The 16,272-nt window shown below is 37.5% G+C and overlaps 1 protein-coding gene across 2 annotated transcripts in view; it reads left to right on the forward strand.

Moving 5' to 3' along the window:
• The window catches only part of BTBD8 (BTB domain containing 8), a 91,221-nt gene that overhangs the window by 56,219 nt on the left and 18,730 nt on the right, over window positions 1-16,272 (forward strand). For both annotated transcript variants that reach the window (XM_065887367.1, XM_065887377.1), the window contains 3 exons: window positions 768-864; window positions 6,128-6,216; window positions 6,654-6,756. In XM_065887367.1, coding sequence (XP_065743439.1) covers window positions 768-864; window positions 6,128-6,216; window positions 6,654-6,756 — 289 coding nt within the window. The remainder of the gene's footprint in view (window positions 1-767; window positions 865-6,127; window positions 6,217-6,653; window positions 6,757-16,272) is intronic.

Here is a 16,272-nt window from a genome sequence, read left to right on the forward strand (position 1 = left end):
GTCTAAGCTGCTGAAATCCTACTGGAGAGTGAAATCTATCTTGCTCTTCTAATTTTCTGAATGTTCTCTCCTTTTATTGCTATTCTAACATCAGACAAATGAAGGCTGCTCGTTTACTTTTAAATATTCATTAGTTCCTTTAGTTATAAACTGAATAAATATGATTTGGGGGAGAAGGTATCATGAGTCAAAGGGATTAAGTACTGAAGTTTTGCCCCTGGAAACCTATAAGAAATTTTATCATGGTATCAAGGCTTGTAGGTTTCCTAAGTACCTAAAGTATGTGTGGGTACTCAGAAATACTTGCCAGTTGAAAGAAGCAACAGAAACCCTCTGAATCATTGGATGCCATCTCCAATCTTATGGTCATTTGTAGGCATTTTCAATATGATAAGCATCAATTAGTTGCCCTCCCCCTAAATTTTTATTATTCGTATTTGTTGTGAAGAGTTGTAACTTTTACAGCCTTTGAAGCAGTTTCCTGGGCTTTGTTGCATACGACTGAGAATATGAGGGGAGTTTGATTGAAACATCTCCAAATTTACTTCGTGTTATTCCCCACAAATCAAATCAAGTTACAGGGCTTTCAACTTTTGACCTATGTCCTTTTTATAATCTATAAACTATCTATTATGTAGGGTATAAAGTTAGAATTAAAATAATTAAGATTATTCTTTTTTCTAAACTATATATTATCAAAAAATTATTGTGTATTATGCCTTGGTTTTTAAATTGAAGAATTGACAGTGCATCTATTTTTACTTTAGGCACATACTCAATATGGCTGATATGTATGGACTAGAAGGATTAAAAGAAGTAGCCATCTATATTTTAAGAAGAGATTACTGTAATTTCTTTCAGAAGGTAATTACTGAGTCTTAGAAATCTTTTATCTAGTGCTTAAAGTCAACCATTATTACCTACTAGCTTTGCTGTACGCGGGCCTCTCACTGTTACGGCCTCTCCCGTTGCGGAGCACAGGCTCTGGATGCGCAGGCTCAGCGGCCATGGCTCACGGGCCCAGCCGCTCCGCGGCACGTGGGATCTTCCCGGACCGGGGCACGAACCGTGTCCCTTGCATCGGCAGGTGGACTCTCAACCACTGCGCCACCAGGGAAGCCCCCTACTAGCTTCTTAACTCTGTTAGCATTGTCATTTTAACTAATGAGAACCCTAACTGAGAAATAACTCCTAGGATGTGCTTGCAGAAAACAGAAATTAATTCAGATCATTTTAAGTAAGATAAAGTTGAGGTGGGGGTTTACTGAAATGATATGGAAATATTCTATATAATTCAAAGGTGGAGTGTATGGTTGGGACTCACAGTTAGGGTTTGGAACTAAGAGAAAGGAATTTGGGAACTACTTTCTCCGTTTATCAAAGGTCTACACAGTGCTTCATTGGTTCTTTTCCCTGAAAGGACATTCCTCCTTCCTACCACTTCTCTTTATAGCATGTACTTGGGGTATGATATAGTTCTCTTCTACTTCTCTCCCCCAGGTGCTATATGAATACTGACTTTTTAATTTTAGTTTATGCAAATGTAAATTTATTGTCTAAAGAGAGATGCTATACTATGCATTTCAAAGCCATTTTGTACATTATTCTTAGATTCACCATTGTTCTAATTTTCTCTGCTATCTTTTATTTTCTTATTTATGCTTTTCTACATTTTCTAAATTTTCTACCATGGTCATGTATTACTTTTATAATCAACAAAAAACAAATCTTAAAAGAATTTTTTTTTTTTTTTTTTTTTTTTTTTGCTGTACGCGGGCCTCTCACTGTTGTGGCTTCTCCCGTTGCGGAGCACAGACTCCAGACGTGCAGGCTCAGCGGCCATGGCTCACGGGCCTAGCTGCTCCGCGGCATGTGGGATCTTCCCACACCGGCCCCTGCATCGGCAGGCAGACTCTAAACCACTGCGCCACCAGGGAAGCCCTTAAAAGAATTTTTTACATCAATAGTTCCCTCTTATTGGCTACTTGAGCCAACAATATGCATTGTAATTATGTAATTTTAATAATTTTAATCACATTTAAATTTAGATTTTTGTGTTGGAATGGACTTTTCCTATCTGTCTATAAGTTGTAGCTGAGGAATCACCCCATGTGCTAAAACAGAGTCATGAACTGGGTCTACCACCCCTACCAACCCTTCAAGGTTCACTGAGAAACAGTTAAACTCCTTAGCTACCTTTAATCAACCATTCATTCCAGCCTCTATAAGTAAGGGAGCTAGAAGAAGGAGCACAGTCTGTGGTGTCCTCAGCATTGCAGAAAGTGAAGAATCCTGGTGAAAGACTTTTCCTTCTCTTTCATCTTCCCCCATCTTCCCAGCCAAGAGAAAGTTAAGAGCCTATTCCAAATAAAGATTAAAGATAGGGGTATCTGCAGTGAGGAGATAATGTCTTCTCAGACCCGAGATGGACATCTATCATATCTGTATAACCAATCCACTCTGGAACTTCCATCAAAGAAGAAAAGAAAGTACTAAGAGATTTCTTGGAAGAGCCTGGAATATGTCTCAGGAACCAGTGAGAATATACTTGAATATGGAGATTTCTTAAGGAAGGAGGAGGCTTGCTAGAGAAGCCAGTACTAGCCTGGTGACTAGAGGCAATAGTTATTGTCATAGATAGAAAAAAATAATGGAGAGTCCATTCCACACCCCAATTATGCATGGTATGCAGGGAAGGAAAGGGACCTTAGTGGTTCAATGAAGATTAGAAGAGACTGATACAGGGTCAAATGACAGTGTCCCATGTAAGGAGGCATCAAACATCATGAACCCTAGAAGAACCTTTACCACTGAGAGGTTAGGGTGAAATTCAGTCTGTCTCTTAACAAGCCACCACATTAGCAAAGGCCACCAACATTTGGATTAGAGTAGTCAAGGACATCTTCCTATTACCATGTTGGTCACTGGTTAGTTACATAAGGTGACCATAGCCATCCATAACCCTCTTCCACAGGAGTTAGACCCACAAAATGGAGGAGCAAGAGACCATGTTCTACTCTCCATTCCAGATCTCCCCAACTAAAAGTGTAGTCAGTGATGGGGAGTGAAAGATTTAAATCAAGTATGAGATAGGTGTTTAAATAGTACTATACCAAATTTCAATACCAAAAGTAACCAGAAGGTACTGGAATTTGCCTATGATCATTAAAGTATGGGAAAAGAGGGAATTTGACACAGCATGGTTGATAGCACGAATTGGGGAAAGAAAGTTTTGTTAGTATCTCCTTTAAACTGAGACTCGTCAATAAACCAATTGCATGAAACATTTAAAAAATAATCTCTTTTATGTATTGTCTTTGGACCATTGCCTCTACTTTTTAGTATGTTCATGAGTATACACAGGTTACATGCAGCTTCTTATATTTTACTTTCAATACTTCACTTAATGTTAAAAATACAAAAGGCATATTTGTTGTCATTTAAACAACAGAAGATGAAATGCTTTTAAATTATCAATAGGGCATTTTGTTGAAAATTATTTTACTTTATTTTAATGAAGTCTGTACTACTGTGCTAACAGATATTTGAGAGCAGTTTTTGTTTTTATTGACCTGATCTTTAAATTGTTTGCTTTACATATTTTAACAATATATATTTTGATAAATATATATTTGAATGTATAATTTTTAACTTCTAGATCTCAATTATGCAGTTTCTTGGCAGTGACTTAAATATAGTAAATCTATAATAGCACATGCCACAGTAATATATGATGTGATATAATATGGTGGTTAACGGGCCCCAGAACTCTTGGCAAGCTAGCTTCAGTCATTTCATTAACTTTACAATCTTGTCTCTTTTAAAAGTAAATTTTAGAACTTCATTTATAGGATTATAGTGGGTTTTACATTATGTTTTTTGCCACTGATTTAAAAATATATCTTAGGTTATAATTTAAATATATGTCATCCCAGATTTTACAAGCAGGTTTTGAAGATGACTAAAGATCAAGTCATCCTATTACAAAAACACTTAGGAAATCAGCATTTCCATATAAATAAAATTCTTAGAAAGCTAGTTATCCCTTTAAGCCAGGGGTCAGTAAACTTTTTCTATAAAAGGCTAGATAGTTAATGTTCTAGGCTTTGTGGGCCATACAGTCTCCATCACAACTACTCAGCTTTGCTGTTATAGACCAAAAACAGCTATGGACAATATGTAAATGGAACAGCATGGCAGTGTTCCAATAAAACTTTATTCACAAAAACAGTGGTGGACTAGGTTTGGCCCACAAGCTGGTTTGCTAGCCTTTGACTTTAAGCAGCAAATTATTTTGCATTTTAATATTTTGTATGGAAATTATTCTTAAGTTATACATCAAGTAGTGGATTTTGTGTTGTGGAGGGCTGGTTATTCCTAAATAAAATTAGATTGCTAGACTTCTTAACTCTTGTGCTTACTTTTATAATTTTTTATGCTTCTGGATGCTTTTAGGTTGTCAATTATGTCTATACCAGTAGTCTCTTCCCTCATACTATTTTTATCTTACCTGAAGTGTGTCAGAAAACCAAATTATTTAACTTAGTAGAATTATTGTATAATTTATATAGTGATAGCCATTTCTGATTTTAGGACAATTTAGAGTACCTTCAGTTATCTCAAAGGGAATAACTAAATTGTTGATGTGCAAAAACAGGTATTTACAGTTAATTTCCTAAGTAGTATGTAACACCTTTAGGAGAAGGGTATTAGGAAATCAAATTAATAGCAGTTTGTAATTTTAAAAGTTGGGGGACTTCCATGGTGGTGCAGTGGTTAAGAATTCGCCTGCCAATGCAGGGGACATGGGTTCGATCCCTGGTCCAGGAAGATCCCACGTGCCGTGGAGCAACTAAGCCTGTGCACCACAACTACTGAGCCTGTGCTCTAGAGCCTGTGAGCCACAACTACTGAGCCTGCACACCTAGAGCCCGTGCTCCACAACAAGAGAAGCCACCGTAATGAGAAGCCCACGCACCGCAATGAAGAGTAGCCCCACTTGCCACAACTAGAGAAAGCCCGCGCACAGCAACGAAGACCCAATGCAGCCAAAAATAAATAAATAAATAATGAAATGGAAAAAAAAATCTATAAAAAAAAATTGGAGGGCTTCCCTGGTGGTGCAGTGGTTGAGAGTCCACCTGCCGATGCAGGGGACACGGGTTCGTGCCCCGGTCCGGGAAGATCCCACATGCCGCGGAGTGGCTGGGCCCGTGAGCCATGGCCGCTGAGCCTGCACGTCTGGAACTTGTGCTCCGCAATGGGAGAGGCCACAACAGTGAGAGGCCCGCGTACCGCAAAAAAAAAAAAAAAAAAAAAAAAATTGGAAATCACTGACCTTATTTGAAGGACTATGCTGGAGGCATTTCTGAAGAAACTTTTGCTGTTCTCTGAGTGCAAGGTATCTTCAGATACATATTTAGAGACTATATATACATATTGGTTGATTGCTGGTCTTTATTAAGTGCATAAACGCAAATCACAACTAATGAATGTGTACAAAGAGAAGCTGAACTCTATTCGCCCTAATAGGGCAATAGATGTGCTTAGGAACATAGTCTAAAAAACTGAAAATACATGGCACGGGTAATACGTAGCACATATTGAGGCTTAACACCAAGAGCAGTGAGTTCTTCACTACTTCTATCTACGTTTTATTTATTTATTGTTTTAGTTCATTACTTCTGTATATGTGCTTTTAAAAAATATGTTTATATAATCAACGATCTAATTAAATTCTGTCATTTTGTTTGAGGTCAATGTAGGACCTCCCATTGCACATGTACTTAAAGTTATATTTATACTTTAGGAAGCAGATTAGACCATATGGTTGTGTTGCAATGTGATGTGCTAGAAATTATTATACCACTTGTACTCTAGAAAATATTTACGCTAAAAGAAATTAGAATATAAACCGTGCATTCTGGCAGCTAAAAGAACTCAAATGCTATCCTATAAAAACTAAAGTTTATCAGTGATACCTGATTTTAAAAGAATAAAAGACTTTTGAGTTACATATATTTATTCTGCAGTTTAGGTACGTAAATCAGATCATTTTTATGAACCAATTACTTTTAGCCTCTGTAAGTTGAAAAAGAATAAATGTAGTGTTTTCTATCAATTTTAGCCTGTTCCCAGAAGGTTGGCATCTATATTAGAATGCCTGATTATTGCTCATTCAGTTGGAGTGGAAAGTCTTTTTGCTGACTGCATGAAGTAAGTGATCTGAAGTAGTGCTGATATTATTAATTTAGGGATTCTGTTCTTCCATTCTCCTAATTTTCTGGGAAATTTTAGACTTGGCCTATTTTCTTGGGCACAATGTAAATAGCTTAATGCTTAACTAGTTACAACAATTGAGGAGAAGTATTGATGTCGATATTACTCAAGATGCTTGGAATCAACGTTATTTTAGCTGAACCATGGTTATTTATGTTAAAATCCATGCACATAACCCAGAGTGGATTTGAAATAAATGTTTACAGAAAAGGGAACTTAGTTAAGTCCATTATAGCACTCACAAAATTAACTGTTAGGGTTAGTCAAAACATAATATATATAAAACTTATATTATTGAAAACCAAAATGTTACTGAATATTATAATGAAAAATATTTTCATTTCTTTAACTTGAGTATCTTTGATTTTTAACAGGTGGATTGTAAAGCATTTTGCAAGGTTTTGGTCTGAGAGAAGCTTTGCGAATGTACCTCCTGAAATTCAGAAAAGTTGTCTTAATATGTTGATTCAGTCTTTAGTAAGTATAACCTGAATACTTTGTGTTTCTCATCAAAAAGTTTATTAAATTTTACATAGGTACTTTTGGTGTTTTAAATACAAATGTAGAATTATATTATAAAAGCAAGATGAAAGGACCAATTCCAGATAACCCAGAACCAATTCAGAGAATCTGTCTTTAGGACTCTGTTCCTCTGTACCAAATGCATTAGAATTCAGTCAGAGAACCACAATCACTAGAAAGTATACGTTGGCTTATGAACAAAAGGGGCATGGTGCCAGGGTCGGTTATGCATTGGCTCAGTAGCAGGGACCTCCACTCATTAAGGCGGATTTGGGTGCAACACTGAAACAGTGGCACCATTCTCCAAGAGGACCAGCCATCTACCTGCTGGCAGGTTAATTACATTGCACCACTTCATCATGGAAAAGGCAGTGCTTTGTTCGCAGTGTAATAAACATTTGCTCTGGATATGGATTTGCCTTCCTTACTTCCAGTGTTTCTAGTAAAACCACTATCCGTGGACTTACTGCCTTTTTCACCACCATAGTATTCCACCCAGCATCACTTCTGACTAAAGAACTCACTTTATAGTAAATGAAGTATGGCAGTTGGGCCCATGCTTACTGATTTCACCTGTCCTACTGTGCTCCCTATCATCCTGAAGCAGCTGGCTTGATAGACTGGAGGAAGGGCCTTTTGAAGACTTGGTTGCAGTGCAGCCACGTGGCAGTGACTTGTGGGATTGGGGCAGTGTCCTCCGGGAGGCTGTATATGCTCTAAATCAGCTTTTGATTTGTGGTGCTATTTCTTAACATAACTAGGATTCATGGGTACAGAAATCAAGGTGTGGAAATGAGAGTGGCTCCATGTATAATTACTCCGATCCACTAGCAAAATTTTTGCTTCTTGTCCCTATAACTTTAGGATCTGCTGATCTAGAGGTCTTAGTTCCAAAGGGAAGAATGTTTTCACCTATGGACACAATGATTCCATTGAACTGGAAGTTGGGACCACCTCCTTCTGGCCACTTTGTAAATCAACAGGCAGAGAAGGGGAATTATTATTAGATTGAGCCTATTTTTTTTAACATCTTTATTGGAGTATAATTGCTTTACAATGCTATGTTAGTTTCTGCTGTACAACAAAGTGAATCAGCTATATGTATATATATAATCCCCATATCTCCTCCCTTTTACGTCTCCCTCCCACCCTCCCTATCCCACCCCTCTACGTGGTCACAAAGCACCAAGCTGATCTCCCTGTGCTATGCAGCTGCTTCCCACTAACTATAAGGAGAAATTGGGTTGGTGCTATATAATGTGGGGAAGGAGTAGTATATCTGAAATGCAGTACTCCCATGTCCTATGGTTAAAATCAGTGGAAAAACTCAATTTAAGCAGCACTGATACTGGCCCAGATTCTTCAGGAATGAAAGTTTGGGCCACCTTACCAGATAAAGAACTATAAACAGCAGAGGTACTTGCTGAGGACAAAGGGAACATGGAATGGTTGCAGGAAAAGGTAGTTATAAATACTAGGTATGACCACGTGACCAGTTATAGAAATTAGCACTGTAGTAGTTATGAGGTAAACATATTCATTTCCCCTTTTTATATGAATGTTTATGTGTATATTAACCAATTATTTTTTTTCCCCACTGTCTCATTCCCCTACCATTTAGTATAAGACACGTTAACTATACCCTCTGTATTTAAGTTACAGGATGCCAAGGGGTAGTTTGAATCAGTTTGAAGAGAGACTTTGTATCCTATTTTAGGGAGAGGGTTAGCATGTTTGTTTTATAGGGGATGGCTGTATATGTTAGGCATTAGCATGACTTTACTTTGTCTCCATAGGAATTAACTATGATTTAAAGAAATGTGTATGCATGCCAAGTTGACAAGGGTTGGACTGTAGTGTCTCTGCAATGTGTTAGCTTGATTAGGATGAACTATGCTTCCCAGAATTTCCTTCTTTGCACTGCTTCACCTTGCCTGTATCCTCTTTGGTTTCTCTTACCCCTGGGCCAGGGATGTGTTTAGCTCCATGATGGTGAGTGCTAGCATCTCCTGAAGGGCACTCATTTCATCCATGTTGGAGGCAGTGAGACCTAAAATGAGCCCATCCTTGTGGGTTATAGCTTGTGCTCTTGGGTGTCAGCTTGTCCTTACCCCTCACACTTTACATCTATCATCCTCTCTCAACTGCTTTCCCTGTGGACTTCATACTACAATACATCATCACATACAAAGAGTGCTTAACCAGCTCCCATAATTGCATAAGGTGAAATCCCTTTAACAGACTCCTTTACGTATATAAATACCTCCTAGCGGTCCCGTTTCTCTGATTGAACCATGAATAGTATTTTAGACTGGGTTTCATAGAAAATAATATCTAAATCTAACTGGGAAAATAAGTTTAGGCCATCAGCTGGTGATATACCACTGCAAAAAATAAATCTAAATCTGTGTTTATGCTAATGAAGGACTTCGTTGGTTTGTTGCTTACTATTTTGCATTCGTTTCTTTGGTCATTGAATGGTTACTCTGTTCATGAGGCAAGCAAATGGCCCAGCTATAATTCAGTTCAATAGAAGTGAATTATTATCTAGTGGATTTTTAAAAGACCTTTATGGTTCAAAATATACTTTTTATATTTTGAAATTACGTATAACATAGGTACTCTTATTTCCACTTTATATATAAGAAAAAAGAATCAGAGAGGTAAATGCTTTATTCAAGTTCACTTTGTCAGTAAATTATAAAACCAGGTCTTAAAAGCAATTGCTGCCATTCTAAAGGTCATATAATAGATGCTCAGCATGGGCAAAGATTATTTTTAGGAAGTATGGGCCTTGACTTCAAGGAACTCGCAAACTGATGGAAGGATCGGCACTTAAACAACTATGCAAAATACAAGTTAGACTATGATGAATACTAGCATTAAGTTCCATGTCAGTCTAATTTACCTTTGCAGCACCAGCCTTAGGGCAGGGCCTAGCAGACATTAGGCACTCAGTATATATTGACAGGTAAATAAAGGAGTGAATAAGTATAATTTATAATTCAGGTTTATACGTGGAATCACAGAAGTTAAAACAATTGATTCTGATTGGAAGGATAAGAGAAGTGATGTGAGATGAACCTGAAAATAGAGGACAATTTCAAAATAAAAAAGTGACTTTTAAATGTGACCAGGGACCTGGAGTCTGGGCAGTGCCAATATTCTCTTGTAACTGGAATAATGAGAGAAGATAAGTTTGGGGAGAGGCTAAGGCCAGATTGGGAGGGATCTTAACTGATTGTCTCAAGAAGTTTGATTTTTTTTTAACAAGTGGTAAGTGAGTATAACTGAGGAATAAGCTCTTCATACTATGCCTCTCCCTCTCCTACAATATTTTATTTTGATTTTATAGCTCTAATCAGTTCCTTGTAAGCTTTGTGAATGCTTGGTTTTTCCTTTCAAGACAGATATAAAGATGAACATCAGAACAACCAAACTTACAAGGCTTTTGGCATTGTGGTGATTATAATGAAAATTCGAAATTTTGTCTTTCTTTGTGGATATTCAAATTTTAGGAAACCTTAATTTAATATATTTTTCATATTTTACTATAGAAATAAAATATATTTTGCTTTATTAATAAAAATAGAATATTAAAAAAATTTTAAATTAAATTATGAAATATGTTATCCAAAACAAATGAAAGAAAGATTGAGCAATCTTCTTAAGTCTTCTTTGGCTCTAATTCAGTTAAACTACATGTTTCATGGCAGGCACTTTACTCTATCAATAATATGCCTAACACTGTCATATAAAAAGGGAGATAAGAAAGTGCTGCATTGGATTATATATGGAGAATTTTTTTTAAAATTTTAATATGAGGGACTTTGAGCTTTTTCTCCTTCTTGCTCACTATGCAGCAGTTCAGTAAGAAGAGGCTACTCCCTCCTACCAAGTACAAACCGTTGCTTTTGGGAGGAAGAGAGAGCAGGGTAGAGGAGTTAGTAGAAGAGAGAAAGTTGTTAGAAAAGTTAGGACTTCTAATTATTGAACTATTTCAAAACAAGATTAAATTTTTCTGTTTCAAAATGTTTTGTTTTGTTTATGGTTTCCTTTGCTGTGCAAAAGTATTTAAGTTTCATTAGGTCCCATTTGTTTATTTTTGTTTTTATTTCTATTTCTCTAGGAGGTGGGTCAAAAAGAACCTTACTGTGATTTATGTCATAGATTGTTCTTCCTATGTTTTCCTCTAAGAGTTTTATAGTGTCTGGCCTTACATTTAGGTCTTTAATCCATTTTGAGTTTATTTTTGTGTATGGTATTAGGGAGTGTTCTAATTTCATCCTTTTATATGTAGCTGTCCAGTTTTCCCAGAACCATTTATTGAAGAGGCTGTCTTTTCTCCATTGTATATCCTTGCCTCCTTTATCAAAGATAAGGTAACCATATGTGTGTGGGTTTATTGCCGGGCTTTCTATCCTGTTCCATTGATTTATATTTCTGTTTTTGTGCCAGTACCATACTGTCTTGATTACTGTAGCTTTGTAGTATAGTCTGAAGTCAGGGAGCCTGCTCCTCCAGCTCCATTTTTCTTTTTCAAGATTGCTTTGGCTATTCGGGGTCTTTTGTGTTTCCATACAAATTGTGAACTTTTTTATTCTAGTTCTGTGAAAAATGCCATTGGTAGCTTGATAGGGATGGCATTGAATCTGTAGATTGCCTTGGGTAGTATAGTCATTTTCACAATGTTGATTCTTCCAATCCAAGAACATGGTATATCTCTCCATCTGTTTGTGTCATCTTTAATTTGTTTCATCAGTGTCTTATAGTTTTCTGCATACAGGTGTTTTTTCTCCTTAGGTAGGTTTATTCCTAGGTATTTTATTCTTTTTGTTGCAGTGGTAAATGGGAGTGTTTCCTTAATTTCTCTTTCAGATTTTTCATCATTAGTGTATAGGAATGCAAGAGATTTCTGTGCATTAATTTTGTATCCTACTACTTTACCAAATTCATTGATTAGCTCTAGTAGTTTTCTGGTAGCATCTTTAGGATTCTCTATGTATAGTATCATGTCATCTGCAAACAGTGACAGTTTTACTTCTTTTCCAATTTGGATTCATTTTATTTCTTTTTCTTCTCTGATTGCTGTGGCTAAAACTTCCAAAATACAACCCTCAGAATGGGAGAAAATATTTGCAAATGAAGCAACTGACAAAGGATTAATCTCCAAAAATATACAAGCAGTTCATGCAGCTCAATATCAAAAAAACAAACAACCCAATCTAGAAATGGGCAGAAGACCTAAATAGACATTTCTCTAAATAAGATATACAGATTGCCAACAAACACATGAAAGGATGCTCAACATCACTAATCATTAGAGAAATGCAAATCAAAACTACAATGAGGTATCGCCTCACACGGGTCAGAATGGCCACCATCAAAAAATCTACAAACAACAAATGCTGAAGAGGGTGTGGAGAAAAGGGAACCCTCCTACACTGTTGGTGGGAATGTAAATTGATACAGCCACTATGGAGAATAGTATGGAGGTTCCTTTAAAAACTAAAAATAGAACTACCATATGACCCAGCAATCCCACTACTGGGCATATACCCTGAGAAAACCATAATTCAGAAAGAGTCATGTACCACAATGTTCACTGCAGCACTATTTACGATAGCCAGGACATGGCAACAACCTAAGTGTCCATCAATAGATGAATGGGTAAAGAAGATGTGGCACATATATACAATGGAATATTACTCAGCCATAAAAAGAAATGAAATTGAGTTATTTGTAGTGAGATGGATGGACCTAGAATCTGTCATACAGAATGAAATAAGTCAGAAAGAGAAAAACAAATACCGTATGCTAACACATATATATGGAATCTAAAAATAAGAAATGGTTCTGAAGAACCTAAGAGCAGGACAGGAATAAAGACTCAGACGTAGAGAATGGACTTAAGGACACGGGGAGGGGGAAGGGTAAGCTGGGACGAAGTGAGAGAGTGGCATGGACATATATACACTACCAAGTGTAAAATTGATAGCTAGTGGGAAGCAGCCGCATAGCACAGGGAGATCAGCTAGGTGCTTTGTGACCACATAGAGGGATGGGATAAGGAAGGTAGGAAGGAGATGCAAGAGGGAGGGGATATGGGGATATAGGTATACGTATAGCTGATTCACTTTGTTATACAGCAGAAACTAACACAATAATGTAAAGCAATTATACTCCAATAAAGATGTTTAAAAAAAAAGTTTTATTTAAGCCTTTTTTTAAAAACAAATTATGAGTAGTTTTTAAATATAGGAAAATTAAAACAAAAATAGGCGTGGGGGATAGTCACTAGGGTAAAACTAAAGTTGTATATATATCAGGCTTTTAGTCCTAAGGCCAAAAGATAATTGAAGGCCTATTTAATTAACACAATATCAAAAGAATTAAATAGTATGAGTCATAGTGTTTATTCAGTATATAGTGTTAGGACAACAACAGGAAGCTTGCTGGAAAAAAATTAAGTTGGATCTATACATCACTTCCTGGTATGCCAGTATACATTCCAAATGGATCAAAGATTTACAAGTAGGGCTTCCCTGGTGGGGCAGTGGTTGAGAGTCCGCCTGCCAATGCAGGGGACGCGGGTTCGTGGCCCGGTCCGGGAGGATCCCACGTGCCGTGGAGCGGCTGGGCCCGTGAGCCATGGCCGCTGAGCCTGCGCGTCCGGACCCTGTGCTCCACAGCAGGAGAGGCCACAACAGTGAGAGGCCCGCGTACCGAAAAAAAAAAAAAAAAGATTTACAAGTAAAGAAAATGAAACCTAAAACACTACAGTTAAGTCCTGGGAGAATTAGTTCATAACCTGATCAGTGGAGTGGGGATACAAAATTTAGAAGCCATAAAAGAATTTAGTTACATAAAAATGCAAAATTTGTATATAGTAAAAATTACCATAAGCAAAGTCAAAAAACAAATGACAGTTCATATCATACTCTTATTCTAATTTTTCTAATATAGAGAGTTCCTACAAGTTGATTTTTAAAAAATAGCTAAATGTAGGATAAGACTAGATAGTTCACTTAGAAAATACAGATGCCTCTTAATTTGATGAACAAATCTTCAACTTCATTTATTTAAGAGAAATGGACATTAAAATTACCATGTCAGACTGTTTTCTACCTTTTAGTATGGGGGAAAAAAAGGAAATTTGTACTATTTTAACAAGGATGTAGGGAATAAGTACTCCTATTCATTCCTGGGAAGGGTATAAATTAGCACAGCTTTTGCTGTGTTTTTCAAACTTTTTTGATTGACCCAGAGCAAGTTCTTTTTTTTTTTTTTTTTTTTTTTTGCGGTACGCGGGACTCTCACCGCTGTGGCCTCTCCCGCCGCGGAGCACAGGCTCCGGAGGCGCAGGCCCAGTGGCCGCGGCCCACAGGCCCAGCCGCCCCAGGGCACGAACCCGCGTCCCCTGCACCGGCAGGCGGACTCCCAACCACTGCACCACCAGGGAAGCCCACAAGTTCTTTTTATGTTATAACCCAGTTAACTCACACATGTGGAACTGAAACAAGTTTCAAAAAAGAATACTTACCATATTCCATATGATGTTCTGATATTTTCTGTTTTTCTCTTTTCTATCTCTTTCTTTTTTCTTTCTTGTTTTGTCTTCTAATGCTGATTGTAAGCCACTGAATATATTTCTCTAGGTTGCTAGGGGAGAAAACTAGAGTTTGGAATACAGTGCTCCGTTGAATATACGTTGGCAATCTTTTGTATCCTCCTGCTGCCCCACCTCATATCCTCTTGACCCATGTATGTACTCCAACCATTGCTGCAGCATCCAGCTGCACACAGGTGTAATCTGACAGCACTTTCCCTCAGCCACATCACACGTATTTCTCACTTTCTGTCCTGAGGCTTCACTGCTGTTCTACCCAGGGTACCTACAGCTCTTCAAACCTGGAAGTGAAAGGGAATTAATATCCCAGGGGCCAAACCTTGACCAATGGGAGATTGGTCAGTGATTAACCAGTGATTAAATGTTTCCCTGATCTATCCCTTGGGTGAATAATTCAAATTGTATTCTCTGTGGCTCTTCAGAGGGCCCCCAACAAGATTGATCCCCAGTTGTTTACAATAGCAAATGCTATATCATTGTTTCTCAAACTTAAATGTATATACACAACACTTCAGGACTGGGTAGTCCCTGGTGGTGGTCCAGTGGTTAGGACTCAGTGCTTCCACTGCAGGGGGCACACGGTTCAATCCCCGGTTGGCGAACTAAGATCCCGCAGGCCGTGTGGTATGGCAAAAACAAAAAACACTTCAGGATCTTGGTTGAATGTAGGTTCTAATTCAGTAAATCAGAGGTGGAGCCTGAGATTCTACACTTCTAACAAGCTCTAGGTAATGGTTGCTGTGGATCACACTTTGAGTAGCAAGGAGCTGGAAAACATACCCTTCCACTGGCTTTCCCTCCTTCCTTGTTTCACTCTTGGGTCATCTTGGGATCACTTGTGTACAAGCCTATTTCTCAGGCTCAGTTATTAGGCAGAACCCAGGATAAGACAAGTAGTATTGACCCAGCAATTTCATTTCTAGGATTTTATCCTATAGATATATTCACATCTGTGTGAAATGTTATCTACAAGGTCATTCATTACAACACTGTAATAACAAAAACTGGAAAGAAACATCTACAAGTAGAGGACTGGTTGTTTGACTTCTGATATATCCATATTATGGGCTATTCCATAGCTATTAAAACAATAATAAGGCTCTTTATATTGTGATAAGAAAAATATTCAAGGTATATGCTAAGTATAAAAGGTAAAGTAGAGAGTACTGTGCATATTAATGCCTCCATTTGAGTAAAATAAGGGAAAAATTACTTTTTTTGTTTGTATATACATAAAATAACTCTGGAAAAATACAGAAAATAAATAATATTGATTGGGACAAGGGAAAATAGGTGGCCAGGGACAGGAAGGAGTGGGTGACTTTTCTTAGTGATGCCTTTTATATAGTTTTGAAATTTGAACCATGTGTTAACTATTGAATTTTATGTGTTTTTATATATGGAATCTAAAAGAAAAATATTTTAATGGTTCTGAAGAACCTAGAGGCAGAACAGGAATAAAGACGCAGACATAGAGAATGGACTTGAGGACACGAGGAGGGGGAAGGGTAAGCTGGGACAAAGTGAGAGAGTGGCATGGACATATATACACTACCAAATGTAAAATAGCTAGTGGGAAGCAGCCGCATAGCACAGGGAGATCAGCTCGGTGCTTTGTGTCCACCTAGAGGGTTGGGATAGGGAGGGTGGGAGGGAGATGCAAGAAGGAGAAGATATGGGAATATATGTATACGTATAGCTGATTCACTTTGTTATACAACAGAAACTAACACACCATTGTAAAGCAATTATACTCCAATAAAGATGTTAAAAAAAAAATAAAATTTTATGTGTTTGATCTAGAAGTATATTACATTTTCTTCCTTCTTTGAACCTTAAGC

This window comes from Phocoena phocoena, chromosome 1, assembly GCF_963924675.1.
Source record: "Phocoena phocoena chromosome 1, mPhoPho1.1, whole genome shotgun sequence".
Lineage (NCBI taxonomy): Eukaryota > Metazoa > Chordata > Mammalia > Artiodactyla > Phocoenidae > Phocoena > Phocoena phocoena.